The 17270-nt window shown below is 40.3% G+C and overlaps 4 protein-coding genes across 6 annotated transcripts; all 4 read left to right on the forward strand.

The window, feature by feature from the left end:
- The first annotated feature begins 1499 nt into the window (after nucleotides 1-1499).
- Nucleotides 1500-2149, forward strand: LOC117791737 (enhancer of split m6 protein). Its single transcript, XM_034631606.1, has one exon. It carries the CDS (start codon nucleotides 1500-1502, stop codon nucleotides 1737-1739), a length of 240 nt encoding a protein of 79 aa, XP_034487497.1. The 3' UTR covers nucleotides 1740-2149.
- A 2816-nt stretch (nucleotides 2150-4965) lies between these two features.
- Nucleotides 4966-5852, forward strand: LOC117791159 (enhancer of split m7 protein). Its single transcript, XM_034630836.1, has one exon. The coding sequence runs from the start codon at nucleotides 5010-5012 to the stop codon at nucleotides 5613-5615; it is 606 nt and encodes a 201-aa protein (XP_034486727.1). The 5' UTR covers nucleotides 4966-5009; the 3' UTR covers nucleotides 5616-5852.
- A 2068-nt stretch (nucleotides 5853-7920) lies between these two features.
- Nucleotides 7921-8630, forward strand: LOC117791351 (enhancer of split m8 protein). The gene has a single exon (XM_034631079.1). The coding sequence runs from the start codon at nucleotides 7938-7940 to the stop codon at nucleotides 8499-8501; it is 564 nt and encodes a 187-aa protein (XP_034486970.1). The 5' UTR covers nucleotides 7921-7937; the 3' UTR covers nucleotides 8502-8630.
- Nucleotides 8631-9176: 546 nt separating this feature from the next.
- On the forward strand, nucleotides 9177-16917 carry LOC117789577 (protein groucho). Of its 3 annotated transcripts, none has more exons than XM_034628616.1 (14): nucleotides 9177-9657; nucleotides 10523-10899; nucleotides 10985-11079; nucleotides 11805-11868; nucleotides 11955-12137; nucleotides 12742-12774; nucleotides 13069-13263; nucleotides 13324-13422; nucleotides 13767-13823; nucleotides 13956-14132; nucleotides 14459-14733; nucleotides 14799-15472; nucleotides 15549-15748; nucleotides 16170-16917. In XM_034628616.1, the coding sequence occupies exons 2-14, from the start codon at nucleotides 10864-10866 to the stop codon at nucleotides 16275-16277; spliced, it is 2196 nt and encodes a 731-aa protein (XP_034484507.1). In that variant the 5' UTR covers nucleotides 9177-9657; nucleotides 10523-10863; the 3' UTR covers nucleotides 16278-16917. The 3 variants fall into 3 exon arrangements, with proteins under 3 accessions (XP_034484507.1, XP_034484509.1, XP_034484510.1); XM_034628618.1 differs by having other exon boundaries at nucleotides 9178-9657; nucleotides 13327-13422; XM_034628619.1 differs by lacking the exon at nucleotides 12742-12774 and having other exon boundaries at nucleotides 9178-9657.
- The last annotated feature ends 353 nt before the right edge of the window (nucleotides 16918-17270 follow it).

A 17270-nucleotide genomic window follows, 5' to 3' on the forward strand; every position in this document is an offset into this window, starting at 1 on the left:
TTATTTATTATTTTTTAGTTTTGCAGTTCCCATGTTGTATCACAATAGTTGCCCTTGATTTCCAACTAGAAGAGAAAATTAGCTGAACGATAAGTGGACAATTGTTGTGTTCATCTTTGTTAGAAGATTTGTTGTGAGATAAGATTCGAGGCAGTATTCCCAGCATAAACATCTAATTACATAAACTTACTTAAATCTAGCTCAACTCTAGATTGACCCACTGAAGAAATCCACCCCAAGCCCTCTCTTGAATAGCTGTGCACTCTACAATAATTGTTAGCCAACCGCATTAAATTAAATATCAATTTGCTAGACAGCCCCTAAGGTGTCGCGTGCCACACGACCCTCGAGTTTGATTAAAAGTAACTGAAAAAGCACTTAAATTATAATCCAAAAAGTGCCCAGAAATGCAATCAAGTGGAGATCAAATAGTGCACCTTGCGCAACTGCAAATCAAACTCATAAGTGCCACGTGACCGCCCAACGTCCAACGTACAACGCCCAACGCCTGCCCAGCACGAGACAAGTGCGTCTGCCACGCGGCGGCAGCAAGCAGCAGCAGCAGCAGCAGGCGGTGTAAGCTTTCCACAAGTGGTCAAACCCAAAAATATATATATCAATCAGGTGCAAATTGGGGCAGCGGGCACACATTCGGGTAGCGCTTTCGGATTTGATAAATGAACGCGTGGCAATTAAGCAACGCGAAATACACACGCAAACACTTGTTTAAGGCTTTAGAGGTCGCTGATGTGGTGGCTGTGTCAGTGGCAACAAGACTTTCGCCTGGCAGCAAGTGCAATATGTGTCAGGCAGTTAATATCCACCACCAAGACAGCAACGACAACAACAACAGCAACGACAACAAAAACAGGAGAGCAAGAGCAACACGAACCGGGCTGTGGCCTAAATTGCAAGCAGCTGCCACTCGAACCGTGGGATATATTTCCCCTAACCAACCGAGGGCCATCGAACCTTATCCATGGGAACCACAACTGCTCGACGCTCTCAATATTTATTTTGTGCGTTCGTTATATTGAATAAGATAAAAAAAAAAAAAGGAAAACGGCAACAACAACAGCAACAAGCCCGAAGGAAACCTCGACAATGAGGGGTGCGGACGGACAACTGACAAGATTATCCTGCACGTGTTGAGCTTGCTCTGTTCTCTCTTATTCTTCATTCTCCATTCTCCATCCCATCCATGGGCATGATGATGAGCCTGCGCTGAAAGCGTGGCAGGCAAGCGTTGGGCGGCTGTTGCTGCTGCTCTCCATGTTGCTACTCTGAAAGTTGCAACATCAGTCAGCCGCGTGCTGGGCACATGTGTTGCCCATGTGGCACTTGTCGTTTGGGTGGTGCTTTGGGTGGTGTGGTGTGGTGGTGGATTTTGGATTCTGGGCGATGGCGACTCGCTATAAAAGCACGACACTTGCCACGCCAGCAGCACAGTTGAAATTTGCAACGCGACACGCAAACAGCATCAAAAATAAACAAATATTATGTCTAAAGTGAAGAATCTAATTGCCAAAATGTTGCAGCGACGCAACAAGTGCAACAGCAGCGGCAGCATCAGCACTCATAGCAATAACAACACTTATTGCCAACACTATGAGAGTCTGGAGGAGATAGCACAGAATCTGGCTAACGAGCGCATGTTACAAGAGACAGAAATGGCCACACAGCAATTGCTCTTCTGCCTGGAAACCGCAGACGGTTGCTTTTATTGGCATGCACAGTAGCAGCAGCAACCACAGCATCAGCAGCAGCAGCAACACAGCAGCAACAACAACAACAACCGGTAGTTAGAAGCGGTCAAATGAATGAATGAATGAAAACAGTTCTTCAATGGAGCTACCCACCAAGACAACCAGTCAGTCAGTGAGCTAGTGAGCCAGCCACAAAATGCGAAACGAGTTGCATGCAACAAAGAAGGAGCAAATGAGGAACTAGTTGTCAATGCAACCAGCAATCAACGGCAGCATCAATGCCACTGACAACGTCTTTTGTGGCAAGGTGTTAATTAAATATTTAATTCCAACTTATGCCAAGCTTAAATACCTTGTGATATACTAGTATGTTCTCTTACACATGCTCAGAATCTATTAATGTTTAGTTCATAGTGCCATTAGCATAAATGTTGTTACCGTATAAGCTAATAATAATAAAAAATTATTTCAAAGTAAAACACATAATTTTTAATACATAATTATTTATGTACCTGTTACATTTTTTACATGTAAAGTGACTGTTGATCATGTCGTCTTCATTTAGTAGACATTCCAATCGCCCACTGCCTTCAACTGTCTTTTATTTAGCAAGTTATATGGTTTTGCAGTAATTCAGCCCTGGTGCAGTGTTTTTTAAGAATAATTTATCCGTACATATCGGTTAACATAAAGAAACTTATACTTCCAGGACCTGCCAAACTAAATCTTTTTGGATCAAAATTTGCACAAAATTTTAATAATAGTGAACATACATATTTTATTACGTAGTGCAATTTTAATGATGATTTTTCATCATAATATCTAGCCACTCTTTATTTAAAATAGACTCTGAATTTACTTTCTATATTTTTGCTAATAAATAACATACTGTCTTAAGAAATTTTGCATTTGACTTAGTCAAATACCTTATGAACACTTCAAAATAGTATCCTTTCGGGATAAACTCCAGTGCTTTAAGCATGCGCCCCTTTCTGCTTTCCCTTTTTGCGTGTGTCTGTCGTGCGTTATTACGCGGTCCAAGCATGCGCACATATTCAATTACACAGCCACAGCTACAGCCACAGCAACAACAACAACAACGACGACGAGAACAACAACAGCAATGACAAGAGCATTGCATTGACAATAAACGAATAAGCAACCCCCAACCCCGTTGCGTGCCCAAATGTGCCCCTGAGTTGGGATCGTAGTCCGATCTCTGTTCGCCATGTGCAGTTAAAAAAATTTTCTCACACTCGAAAAAATTGTAACGGCTTGCTGTTGAGCACACTCTCAGCACGCCATGCTCATCATCCCCCTTTGCTGGTTATATTTGTCTGTCTTGCTCTGTCGGTTGATCGCCTGCTCGCACTTCCTGCCCGTGGCCAAACTGGCCACGTATATTGTTTATATAGTTAACGAATGCGATACATTTAATCTTTAGTGTGTGTCAATTTGCCGTACAGTCATTTAGTTTGCATGCCCCTCACAGCGTCCCTACATTCTCGTTACACAGTGCCCGGTTTCAGATCCCTGATATCTGGTCCCACGACGTGCCCAGGCATGCCACTTAGCGTGGCCCAAGTGTTCAACAGAAGCTACAATTCAGCATTCATAATTGACAACAACAAGAACAACAGCAACAGCGACAGCAACAACAGCAGAGAGCAACCTATGGGCCACGTCTTCTGACAAGAAAAAAAATTAAATAAAGGGCAGGTGGTAGTTTTTTCGGTAGTACTGTCCTCACAACTCGCAATGACTCGGTCTTAAGTTCGGTCAGATTTACAGTGGGGCAAGTGCATAAGTATTTGGGACAAAATTCTTATTAAATATAATTAATAAGAATATAATTATTTTTTTAAATATCAGACCAATTATATTTAATTTATATTTTTTTATTTATAATCTGCATAAAAAACTTTTCCATAAATAACATTCTAATTGGTTAAATGCATCGATTATAAATTCCACAGCTATATTCACACGCACAAGCATTTCTAGAATCCCTAAAATCAACCGTAACACATTAACACCGAGTTTTACCAACGCCCACACCACCTTACACCAAAATTCCCTATATTTCCACTGATATTGCCTAGAAAACTTCATACCCACGCACAGTCATCTTTGGAATTTCTGTGTAAAGTCCAGAACAGATTTTTACCTTTACATTCACCACCTTACGCTTAAATTTTCAATATTACCAGAGAGGCTATTCCGAAAACTTAATTCCCACGAGCAGGCATCTGAAGAATCCCTGAAACTAATTGTATCAAGTAGCAGGTATGTCGTGAAAAATCCAAAACACATTTTTATCTTTACATTCAGCACCTTACGGCTGGTAATATTTCCAATATTCATTTATGTACACTGGCAAATTTTTGAAAAGTCCATTCCCACGCACAGGCATCTGAAGAATCTCGGAAACTAACCATATCAAGTTGAATTTATGCCACGTAAAATCCACAACAGATTTTTACCTATATCCAAAATTTTCACATCAAGTACAACGAGCACGTAGTGGAAAATCCACCAAACTCATTTAGTGGAACTGTGCACAATATTTCCACATGTGTTTTGCCCACTGTGCAATGTGCATAAGGGCTCGGCTAGGAGACTCGACCTCTCTCTCTTTCTCGCCCTACACGGCCGACCGATTATAACTTATAACACCAACGAGCGAGAAAAATCTTGTGGGAAACTTGAGGGCAAAGTGTTTCCCACGATTCGAACGTCAATGTAAAAGAAAACAGAGAAGAGCTAAAAGCAGCAAAAACAACAACAAGCTGAACATGTGCAACAAACAACTACCACCACCACCACCACCAGCAGCAGCAGCAGCACAACCACCGACACCACCAACACATAGACACACCATCAGCTTCATCCCCTGCCAAGACAGAACTTGTTTGTCGAGCCAACAAGAGAAAAACCAACCACCATCAGCAATCGAGGATCGTTGCAAGTCGCAGGCGCAGCGAGAGCAGAGAGTCGAGAGTCGAGAGCCGAGAAATTCGAAAAGACCCGATGACTGAGTAATTTGCTCGGCAGGTGGTGTTGTTGTTATTGTTGCTGTTGCTGTTGCTGTTGCTATTGCTCTTTCTCTCTGCTCTCTTGTTCTCTGTTCTCTGCATGCATGCGTGCGCTGAGCACGAGACGTGACGCAGGCACGTGCAGCTATAAAAGCAGCGGTAACTGGAGACGGCAGCAACATTCTCAACGCAATCGTCGTGAAGTACACAGCAAGTTTAAGCAACGCATACATTTCTTGCATCACAAAAACCAAACACAAGCAATACCATGGCCACCAAATACGAGTTATCGAAAACTTATCAGTACCGCAAGGTAATGAAGCCACTGCTGGAGCGCAAGCGTCGCGCACGCATCAACAAGTGTCTGGATGATCTTAAGGATCTGATGGCTGAGTGTGTGGCACAGACTGGCGATGCCAAATTTGAGAAGGCCGATATATTGGAGGTTACCGTGCAGTACCTGCGCAATCTGAAACAAACCAAGGCTGCCAATGCCACCGCTTCCGCTCCTCAGCACAGTTTCCGTGCTGGCTACATTCATGCCGCCAATGAAGTCTCCCGCGCACTGGCTGCACTGCCCAAAGTAGATGTCGCCTTTGGCACCACACTGATGACACATCTCGGCATGCGACTCAATCAGCTGGAGCAGCCCGTGGAACAGCCAATGCCAATGACGCTGCATACACCACTCAGCATCAACTGTGGCTCCGCTTACTCCACCGCCAGCAGCAGCAGCAGCAGCCGTGATGCCTACAGTCCCGTTTCTAGTGGCTACGCCAGCGACAGTGATTGCTCTTCCGGCTCTTCCACACCCGTAGCTGCACAATCTCTGCTCCAAATTAGCAACACTGGCAGCGTCTGGCGCCCCTGGTAAAAAGAGAATACAGAAGAGGACCCGCCTGTTATCGGGGCAAGCGCGCAATTCAAATGTAGCTTTACAATGCTTTACAATGATCTTCATTTTGACTCTAATTAAGTGTTACGCAGTTTTATAAGTTAAGTCTGTGATAGGGCACGTTTATTGACTCCATTATATCAATTAGCCAGAAGTTTGTTAGCCAATATAAATGTTTATATTATAAGAAGAAAAACACTCGAATCGTAAATACAAACAAACAACATGAAAACAAAAATATCTTAATTACTTGTGTCTTTTATTTGCAATTCCACTTCACAGCTATTTATTTCCACAGGTTTCCGATTCCTGTTCAGAAATGTACTTATTGTCTGCAGCCTTTTCTGATAATGTTATAGCTGTTACTTATAAGCAGCTTGTTTTCTAATCGGAAAAATTGAGGGTCCACTTGTAATTGCTGATTTATTTTAAGAAAATTTATGAACTATCTATAAATTATATTCAAATCTTTTCTCCTATTTGAATTCTAAGATTCAATTCTTATATTTGATTATTTTTTTATTACCTTCTGGTGCTTTCATTTCTTATTGTCAATTACTTAATATTTTATAATATTTCATTTTGAAAATTGTCTTTTCCCATATTGACATTCATCCATATTCACATTCACATCTAATTGCTGATTATTTAGTTTTTAATAATAAATAATTTAAATAATTAAATTTTTTTAATAAACATTAACCCTAACATCCTAAGCTTAAGTTTAATATTTATTTATAATTATTTTTTATTACGAAACTCGTAATGTTATATTAAATTAAGCTTTTTTCATACGCGTTATTTCATTCTTTTTAAGCCAATTATCAATCTATTGAAATTCTATAGCTAAGAAGCACGCCAGTGATTTTCTGCCGTAAGAATTCTGTTAAAAATGTATCATTTTTTCTGAAGATTTTGTATATAATAGTATATTCCAGATGATTGCAGTATATTAATTTTTTGCGATAAATCTGTTTGATCTATTAAAAAATAAAATTATTTACGTATACAATAACAATACAATACAATATACAAATATTATACATATTATACTAATATTATACTAAATCATTATCTGTGTAATATCTTCACCTCGTCAAAACACACTTTAAATCTGCCCATCAAAGTTAGAACTTATCTACCCATATTTCATATTAATTTATTCGCAACGAGCTTCGAATTAGTAAAAATCCTTAAGTTAAATAATGAACGTAGCATATTATCGACTTTATTAACCGCGTACCTCATAAATTATTTACACATCTATTATGTAAAGTAAAATGTCTTGGTATCTAAACCTGATATTACGCCCAATTAACGATCAATTTATCAATTAGCTGACAGAGCAAACATCAAAAAGTAATTGATAAATTATTAATGACACTCGTACTACTCACACGAACAATATTCAAGGGGGTTGCTAGGGGCTATCACCTCAGCTCACCCAGTTTCACCCAACATCACCTCAGTTAGTCCACGCGCCGATTGCTCAGATCACGCTTTTAACGCCCGTGTGACCTGGCGACCCAAGCCCGAGAGCAAAGCCGAAGCCAAAGCCAAACGAAGCCAATATGCCACACTAATTGTGTCCAATAAACACTCATCAGGCAATGGGAACGAGATATGTAGGTACCAGGACGGAGACCGCATTATGCCATCATCATCTGCATACATTGATGAAACAATAAGTGAGAGATGGCACGGCAGGATAACAATAAGAATGGGAACGGCCCACGCACACGCACAGGATGAGGCAGTGAAGTATGCATTAAGGATAATAACACCGGTCTAAAGAGCAACTACAGCAGCAACAACAACAAGAACAACAACAACAACAGCAACAACAACAACTGCATGGCGATGCCCAAAACAGCGACAGCTGCAAAATTTGTGCTCTGATCCTTTAAAAAAGCGAAGCATGTGGCCAAAAGGAAAACAAACGAGAAAAAATTGTGTGAGAAACTTACTTTCAGGTCGGTTCCCACGCCACGAGCCACAAGGATTGCCGATTGTCCTCCATACCAGCCGCACATTGCAGCTGTTCCTCTGTTCAACGCCTTGCCATGCCTGCATGTCAGAGGGAGAGCCCTTCGATGGCAGCCCCGGGCATGCGCGTGTGAGCGAGACGGTATGCGCTCATGCGTGCCGGTTGCCGAGGGTGGATTCTGAACTTGGACCCAGCTATAAAAGCGTTGCACTGACAACCGAAGAGCATCATTCACGATACAGCCAGCAACAAGGCAACATCGCAACAAACTCGAACAAATTTTAACAATTTGTACAACTGAAATTTACGTTAAAATGGAATACACCAGCAAGACACAGATCTACCAGAAGGTGAAGAAGCCGCTGCTGGAGCGTCAGCGTCGGGCGCGCATCAACAAGTGCCTGGACACACTAAAGACACTTGTCGCCGAGCTGCGCGGTGATGATGGCATCCTGCGCATGGACAAGGCCGAGATGCTTGAATCAGCTGTGGTATTTATGCGCCAACAAAAGATGAGCAAATCAGTAGCAGCAACACCACCAACAACAGCAACACCAGCACCACCAGCAATGCCATTGGAGAGCTTCCGCAATGGTTATATGAATGCCGTCAATGAGGTGTCACGTGTTATGGCATCCACACCTGGCATGAGCGTTGACCTGGGCAAATCGGTGATGACTCATCTGGGACGCATCTACAAGAATCTACAACAGTTCCATGAGGCACAAACAATGCCTGAGTCATATCCAGCAACTGAGTTGAGCATCAACTGCAACTCGGCCCCGCTCAGCCCCGCCTCATCTGGTTATCACAGTGATTGCGAGAGTCCTGCACCATCGCCTTTGCCAGTGGAAGAGAAACTGTGGCGCCCCTGGTAAAGCAACTGGCAATTGGCAGCGACTTAGAAGAAGGCAAAATGTAACGCAACTGTGATAACCAACTGTGATGGCAACAACAAAACAATTAGCAAAAGCAAAACAATTAAATAAATGCAATAAGAAATAGAATATTATTTGATATTTAATTACTTAAGGGTGGGCATAAAGAAATCGGTTTCAGCTTTAGGTACATTCTGGAAGAAATTATCAAGCAAGGGAGCTCTCTATCAAAAATAATATCTCATCTTGTTAGAGAATTGGCAATATCCACTATTTATTATCAACTAATTTAATAGAGTTAGTGGGTTTTGCCTGCCGCGAGACAGCTAAACTTATCAAATTTATTCAAGAGATATTTACATTAAATTATGCTTCATGCATAAAATGCAACCATACATTATATTTAAAACTGTCATTAATAATATTTTTATTTTACTTTCTTATAACTTATCATTTTAAAATCACAATATTTTTCCTTTAATTATAAAATTAAAAACTATTTCTTTGTACTTGGATTTTGTTAACTTCAAAATTTCATTGGGCGCCTAAATAATCGGATATCTTTGGACACAGGCTGTGTCCACAGCGTTGCTTATACAATAATTGGCAAAATATCGATAGCATCAACGTTTGAAAAATCAAAGTAGCCGGCCGATAGGTTGTGGAGGCCAGTCGATCAATCTAAATAATAAAGTGATGAGATATATCTTACGATATATCGTCGGCGTTTTACTTTTTCCACGCATCAAAAACACGTTCGCAAATTAAAAACAAATCGGCAGTGCACTTTATCAACTTCTACAAGTAATTATGTATAATGTGCAGTAAAAAACCATGCCGGATATCAATTAAATGCAGCCGAATATCAAAGTGCAAAATAGACGGCTAAAGCAGATGCGAAAAAATAGAGACGAGAACGAGAACGCCACACAACACATACACGACGCGCAGGCTGGCTGTCAGACGTAGCGAGTTGATCGGTCGGTCGGTCGGTTGAAGAGGCCAGTTTTTACGGGCAAAATTCGAGTAAAAATTGCGTTTTTTTTGCACTGAAAAAATCGGTTTGTGCAAATATCAGTGCTGTGTATATATGCGCACACAAAGTGGCAATAAAATGTGCAATTGTGCGGCTAGCTAAAGGCCTAAATGTAAATTGGTATTGCCAACTACTCCGTTTTTTAATTGCTTTTGTTTATTTTTTGTAGGGCCAATTTTTCTTTTGCGCTGCGCTCGTGTATGCCCCTGTGTATGTGTGTGAGTTTTGCCACTCGTCCGTTTTGGGTGCGCGCGCGTGTATATGTCTGTCTGTCTATTAATTGTGTCGCTGTATGTGTGAGCGAGCAACTCGCTGCCGTACCAATCGGAGTTGCCAGGAAATTTAAATTTTTGTGGAATTTTCTTTTTGTTTTTGCCAAATTGCAGTTGAATTGAATATACACTAAAAACTACAAAGTGCCTCAAGTGAGCACGTCATCATTTGAAAAATATTTCAATAGTTTGTGTGGGTGTTCAATTGAAATAATTTTACTTCGTTCAAAGGTGGCAACCCTGCGTAATTGCAGTCTGTCTGTATATGTATTGCACGGGGTACATTTGTTTGTGCAGAGCGTGCGGCCAGCGTGCGTTGCTTTTGCAAAAATTACATGCCGCAATAATGTGGAATTGTTTTAATATAAACTGTATAAGCTGACAAAAAAGTGAACGATAATTTTCTTCTATATGCTGCATGCCTGTTTTTTGCGTAACATTTCTCCCAGGCACATGCAACTGTGCGTTTGATTTTTTCGGCGGTAAACACTCACACTCATACCCTTGTACGTGCGTCGTTCTCTGTATGTGTGTCTGTGCTCACTCGTTGTTGCTGGCATGGCTGCCATTGCTGAGATGCTCAAAAATATGTGAGCGCGTGTGTGTGTGTGTGTGCTAGTGTATATGTGTGTGCGTGAGATTCTACGTATCGAAAAAATGGTGCAAAATAACGACCAATATAACTAAGAAATATTGTAAAATTCCATTTGCAGGATACCCGCAAACCGCTAGACAATATGGAAACGCTAGAGTTGAATTAAACATATAACCACAACAAAAGCAATCAAACGCTTGCAAAATCTTATACATGCTCCGGTGCTAGTGCTGCTAATTTAGGCAGAGGAGAGTTTAATCTCAGGGTGCCAGCAGCAGCGGGCAGCGGCGCGCTGTCAACAGGAAGAGGAAGCATAATTTACTAACTTATCCGCAGACCACAAATAAAATACAAAACCATTTCGGTACAACTAGCTACAACTGTTATTTGTAGTTGTCCATCTCATCATTTGTACTTGGGCAACCATTAAACAGCAACAATACAGTAACAACAACAACAATGTACCCCCAACCGGTGCGTCACCCCGCCGCCGGGGTAAGTATACTACAGATTGCAAAGGGACCCAATCAAGTGTTTGCTAATTGTGTTTCGCCCCCATGTCCATCTTCAATCTGTACAGGGACCACCACCTCAGGGCCCAATCAAATTTACCATTGCCGATACATTGGAGCGCATCAAGGAGGAGTTCAATTTTCTGCAGGCACAATATCACAGGCAAGTATCTACGACCCATGATAGAAAACCCAGCAGAGAATTTCAGGCAAAAAAATGTTATTGTATTTGTACCGGCATATCTCATAGACATAATCCTATTATATAATATGTTATTCTAAATATGTGGTAGGATGTCGGCGAAAGTAAAAATCACTTCACCCAGTAGAATATATTTAGGGAAATTCTATCTATTCCGAATTTGATTTGACAAAGCTATATTACTTAAAGTTCTACTTAAATATTTCTAAATAATACGTAAATATATTACACGAGTAGAATTTTGACTTATTTTTAAATATCATCTTCCGGGTACTTTGTCAATATTTATAAATACAATTCCCAACATAATTGTTACGAAAACTCAAGTAAAAATGTCGATTAAGAAGAAATATACTTATGTAAAGCAAAGTAATTCATAGGAATGTGCTTTCTGTTTGTCGACTTGTATGATTCATAAACAATGCCAATTTTAAATGGACTACTCAAAAAAACAAAAAGAAGAATGTCGATTTCTGTAGGTTTTTCATGCTATAATTTTTTGCTGGGCTGTCTCAGCCTGCCTCAGTCTCAGTGTCTTTTGCTGCATAAACCGGTTTGCCAGGCAGCGCGCCATATGCGTTGGTCATAGGATTTTTTGCCGGCAAGACGGCGGAAACGTTGCCCAAGATTTCTTTCTTTAAACTAAACTAATTTGCCCTTTTGATTATTTTTCCTGTGAATTTCAGCATCAAATTGGAGTGCGAGAAGCTGGCAACCGAAAAGACCGAAATGCAGCGCCATTATGTTATGGTAACAAAAAAAAATATATATACAAATTAATTACTTTCAATTTCAGTATATATTCTAATATTTTCTCCCACACATGCTATACACAGTACTATGAAATGTCCTACGGCCTTAATGTGGAAATGCACAAACAAACGGAAATCGCCAAGCGTCTCAACACACTGATCAATCAGCTACTTCCATTCCTACAGGCCGATCATCAGCAGCAAGTGCTCCAGGCGGTTGAACGCGCGAAGCAGGTCACAATGCAGGAGCTGAATCTGATCATTGGGGTAAGTTTGGGCTCAATCATTTTTCAATCAAGTAAAGTTTGTTAAAGAAGAGAGCAGTGAAACAGTCTTGAAGGACTCTTGACCATTAAAATAAGTTAGTTTTGGAAAAAAAAGGAAAAGAAAATAGTGAAATATAAAAATTTGTCAGATCTGCTAGATCTAAACCGGAAACACTGCAGAGAACTTTTGAGGGTTGTGTCTTTGATCAATATATTTGTATTGAAAATTTCAGTGGTCTACTTGAAGTAAAATTAGGTATTCCGAAGTTACATATGTTAGTTAGTTACATGTTGTTGGTAATTACAACAAAGAAAATACAACAAAATACAACTGAGTTAACTGTGCTTTTCTGATTTTTGCACTGTTTCTGTCTTATACCACAAGTTCAAGTATCTTCATAGACCTGTGTTTATTTTCTGAACTGTGAACAAAAATACACTGCAGTTCAGTCAAAGTTAATTTTCAAGTGAAAATTGTTTAATAAATATATATATTTTTTTATTTATAAAAATTAAAATAAACTATCTCCCAATTCAAACAAAAAATGTATATGAATTGATTATAAAACGATGTGCATGCGTGTATGTGCGTGTGTATGTGGCAGCATCAGCAGCAACATGGAATACAACAACTTTTAGTAAGTTATTTATTAATTTTTTTCGTTGCAATTTGCGTTAATTTGTTTGTTTGCTTGTTGCGCTAATTTCTTACCCGCTCGCTCTCCACAACGTGTTTATCATTTAAGTTGAAGTCGCCGCTTGTTGTTCTACTTGTTGTGAATGTTGTTGGTGTTGTCTGCACACACACACGCACCTACATCAAAACAGCTTTTGTGATGTCCCAGAGCCAAATAACAGAAAGGCTGCCAAAACACAACATTTGTATATCTGTTATTAAAACTAACCGATTACTTGTGACTTTTAATTTGCAGCAACAAATACATGCACAACAGGTGCCTGGTGGGCCGCCACAGCCGATGGGCGCCCTGAATCCATTTGGAGCTTTGGGCGCCACAATGGGTTTACCACATGGGCCACAGGGTTTGCTGAAAGCGCCGCCAGATCATCACAGGCCGGACATAAAGCCAACTGGCTTGGAGGGACCAGCGGGTGCTGAGGAGCGCTTGGTTAGTAACAATTTCATTTAAAGCCAATCGATCAAACACTAAAATATTCGAATATTACAGCGCAATTCGGTTTCACCAGCGGATCGGGAGAAATATCGTACGCGCTCCCCACTGGACATTGAGAACGACTCGAAGCGTCGAAAAGATGAGAAACTGCAAGTAAGTATTGAAATACATATATTCAATGATAACTCATAGTATACTCCTCGTATCATTGTGTCATCAGCTGTTGCTGCCTCTCAACTCACCAAAACGTAGCCTATATCATATGTAGTTGTTGTCGTTGTTACTGTCTATACCCAATTCCCAATCTATCACTTCATGAGCTTCATTAAATTCAAAAAATCTATAGCTAATCTATAGTTATAGTTGTAATTATATATATATATGCATATATTCGTAGACTAGTGCAATATACAATTAAATTGCTGTTTGTGTTGTATTATTATTGTACGCATTTTGTTTTATTATGTTTGTTTGTTTTCTTTCAAAATTATTTGCAGGACGATGAAGGCGAGAAAAGCGATCAAGATTTAGTCGTAGATGTTGCAAATGAAATGGTGAGTTGAGTGTCGGCCCTGATTCTCATGCAGCAACAAACCAATCTACACACGCCACAGAGACACACAGAACACAATTATAAACACATGAACAAGCAGCAAATATAACAAACGTTTCAATGACCCTTGCAGGAATCCCACTCACCACGTCCCAATGGCGAGCATGTGTCCATGGAGGTGCGCGATCGAGAGAGCTTAAACGGCGAGCGTCTGGACAAACCGGGCAGTAGCGGCATCAAGCAAGAGCGCCCACCCTCACGGTCTGGCTCCAGTTCGTCGCGTTCCACACCCAGCCTCAAGACAAAAGATGTAAGAGTTTGTTTTGTTCGTTTTATAGGGGAACAGATTGATGTAGGCCAGTGAGGGGATATCACCTAGTTTAATATTGTTAATTCAGGGAACCTTAAAGATCTCTGAGAAATGGTTATAAGTTGCTTCGTCGTAGTCTCACCTTTGGAATGTTCTAAACAAACCTGTTAGTAATAATGAGCATTTGTTTAATTATATTAAGTGGGTTGCAATTTTAAGTGTCAAATGGCTTAAGCAATTATTTATTACTTGAGGAAAACTTGATGACTAAGTTGTGTGTTGACAAATTTGAAATAATTGCTGTTTTATTTGCAAACATTTAATAGATGGACAAGCCGGGCACACCGGGAGCGAAGGCACGCACACCGACACCAAACGCTGCCGCACCATCTCAGGGCCCAAATCCTAAACAAATGATGCAACAAGGTGGCCCACCGCCAGCTGGTTATCCAGCGTCGCCCTATCAGCGACCGGCAGAACACTATCAGCGTCCGCCATCGGATCCCGCCTATGGACGACCGCCGCCTATGCCGTATGATCCGCATGCGCATGTACGAACTAACGGCATTCCACATCCCTCGGCGCTAACTGGTGGAAAGCCGTAAGTACACATTGATCGTCTGATAACAATTGATATAACTGATTTGTATATTTTTTGGCGAACAGGGCATACTCTTTCCATATGAACGGCGAGGGCAGCCTGCAGCCGGTGCCATTCCCGCCGGATGCGCTTGTGGGCGTTGGTATACCGAGACATGCGCGGCAAATTAATACGTTATCACATGGCGAGGTCGTCTGTGCGGTGACTATTTCAAATCCTACAAAATACGTTTATACGGGTGGCAAGGGCTGCGTTAAAGTATGGGACATCTCACAGCCGGGCAATAAGAATCCCGTTAGCCAACTTGATTGCCTGCAACGCGATAATTACATACGCTCGGTGAAACTGCTGCCGGATGGACGCACACTTATTGTCGGTGGGGAGGCATCGAATCTATCAATATGGGATTTGGCCAGTCCAACGCCACGCATCAAGGCCGAGCTAACCTCAGCGGCGCCTGCCTGCTATGCGCTCGCCATCAGTCCCGATTCGAAGGTGTGCTTCTCGTGTTGCAGCGATGGCAACATTGCTGTCTGGGATTTGCACAATGAGATACTGGTGCGTCAGTTCCAGGGCCACACAGACGGTGCGTCGTGCATTGACATCAGTCCGGATGGCTCACGATTATGGACAGGCGGTCTGGATAACACAGTGCGCTCATGGGATCTGCGCGAGGGTCGCCAGCTTCAGCAGCACGATTTCAGTTCTCAAATATTCTCGCTTGGCTATTGTCCAACAGGTAAATACCACAGCTCATACTTTGCTGTCAACACATGCTAAATTATATATATGTATATTTTTCTTACACTTTAAAGGTGACTGGCTGGCCGTTGGCATGGAGAATTCACATGTGGAAGTATTGCATGCATCAAAACCGGACAAGTATCAGCTGCATTTGCACGAGAGCTGCGTTCTGTCGCTGCGGTTTGCCACCTGCGGCAAATGGTTCGTTTCCACCGGCAAAGACAACCTGCTTAATGCATGGCGAACACCATACGGTGCCAGTATATTCCAGGTGAGCTAAATCTTAAAAATTCATTGATTCGAAATTATTTCAAAAGTAATCTATTGAATACACTATTCAAATGAGTCATAAAATTAAAACAAATGTTTGGTTCATATCTGAGGCCTGTTCCGGATTTTACTTTCACAAGATTTATTGGAAATTAAAATCATTAACGTGTTATAATTTCATTCTGGTAATATTTTTGGTATTTAATTCACTTTGAGTTAATGAATTTCAGTCTGATATAGTTAAAAACGATCATTTTGCAATACTTAGACTAGATGCAACGTGAAAAGTACATTTTATGAATTTCTATAAAATTAAAAGGGATAAACGGATATATAAAATGAATGCTTAATTATGCGTATATTGTGAATGTATTTATAATCAATTGCTAATTATTAAATCATGTTGTTTATATCGCTTGCAGTCAAAGGAAACATCATCCGTACTTAGCTGCGACATATCAACTGACGACAAATATATTGTGACGGGTTCGGGCGATAAAAAGGCTACTGTCTATGAAGTTATTTATTAAATGAAAAAACACACACAGCAGAGGAAATTCACACTTTTCATTTTGTAATAAGCGCATATAGGTTTTTATTACAATTACAAAAACAACAGAGAAAACAGAAGAAATACACTATGTTCGATCGATAGCATGCAAATAAAAACACGAACATAAGCAAACAACAACAGCATCAATACAAGGCAGCGGCATCAGCGCAATGCATTCAAGAGCAAAGCAAGTTCTATAATATAAATATATTAAAACAAAAAGAAAGGAAAATATAAAAATTTAAGCGTACTTTTAGCTACTAAGCTTAAGCTAAGTCCAATAAAAAGTTGAACACAAATTGCAAAGTAAAACAATACCTAAACCTACAACAAAATAATAAAAATAATATTGTAATAATAATGATGCAAAGCGAGTGCAACAGAAATGAAAAAAAAAAAAAAAAAAAAAAAAACAGAAACAGAAAGAGTAATAACAGTCGGCGATACCTAGCACGCTCATCAAAAGAATTAAGTGCCGGGTTCACCCAGCATGGATTAGTCATTGCAGGAGCGTTGAGATTATAATTACCAGATGAGTTACGAGATGTCAGATATGTGAGTGCTTTTAGTTTGTCTATGTGTTTATAAGTTGGCAGTGAAAGTTTGTAAACAAAAAACAAGAAAGAATCATAAATCAATAATGCAAATGCGAAACAAAATTATAGGTTTTAATTTGTCAATTTATTTAAATTAGTGACTGCTACCCTCCCACCACTGTCCAATACTGTCCCGCCCTTCCCTCCTCTTCGCACACAACACACATTTGCATGCAGAAAAGTATATATATATTAATGAGTGTATATATATATATATACATATAAATATAAATGAATATAATTAGTAAGCAGTTTAGTTAAGAATTTTACACTATAAACAAATACAACAACAACCGAAGCAGGGCGCCACCAACACATAAACCATAAACCTACATCCACACACATATACACACTCTCACGCCCATCAATAACGG

The sequence above is a fragment of the Drosophila innubila genome, assembly GCF_004354385.1.
Source record: "Drosophila innubila isolate TH190305 chromosome 3R unlocalized genomic scaffold, UK_Dinn_1.0 2_E_3R, whole genome shotgun sequence".
Classification (NCBI taxonomy): domain Eukaryota; kingdom Metazoa; phylum Arthropoda; class Insecta; order Diptera; family Drosophilidae; genus Drosophila; species Drosophila innubila.

Bases quoted from the DNA above. Each gene is read 5' to 3' on its own strand.
- LOC117791351 (XM_034631079.1), top strand. From the start codon at position 7,938: ATGGAATACACCAGCAAGACACAGATCTACCAGAAGGTGAAGAAGCCG.
- LOC117789577 (XM_034628616.1), top strand. From the start codon at position 10,864: ATGTACCCCCAACCGGTGCGTCACCCCGCCGCCGGG. The intron at 11,080-11,804 runs GCAAGTATCTAC...TGTGAATTTCAG, and splicing joins CTGCAGGCACAATATCACAG to CATCAAATTGGAGTGCGAGA. The intron at 13,423-13,766 runs GTAAGTATTGAA...AATTATTTGCAG, and splicing joins GAAAAGATGAGAAACTGCAA to GACGATGAAGGCGAGAAAAG.
- LOC117791159 (XM_034630836.1), top strand. From the start codon at position 5,010: ATGGCCACCAAATACGAGTTATCGAAAACTTATCAGTACCGCAAGGTA.
- LOC117791737 (XM_034631606.1), top strand. From the start codon at position 1,500: ATGTCTAAAGTGAAGAATCTAATTGCCAAAATGTTGCAGCGACGCAAC.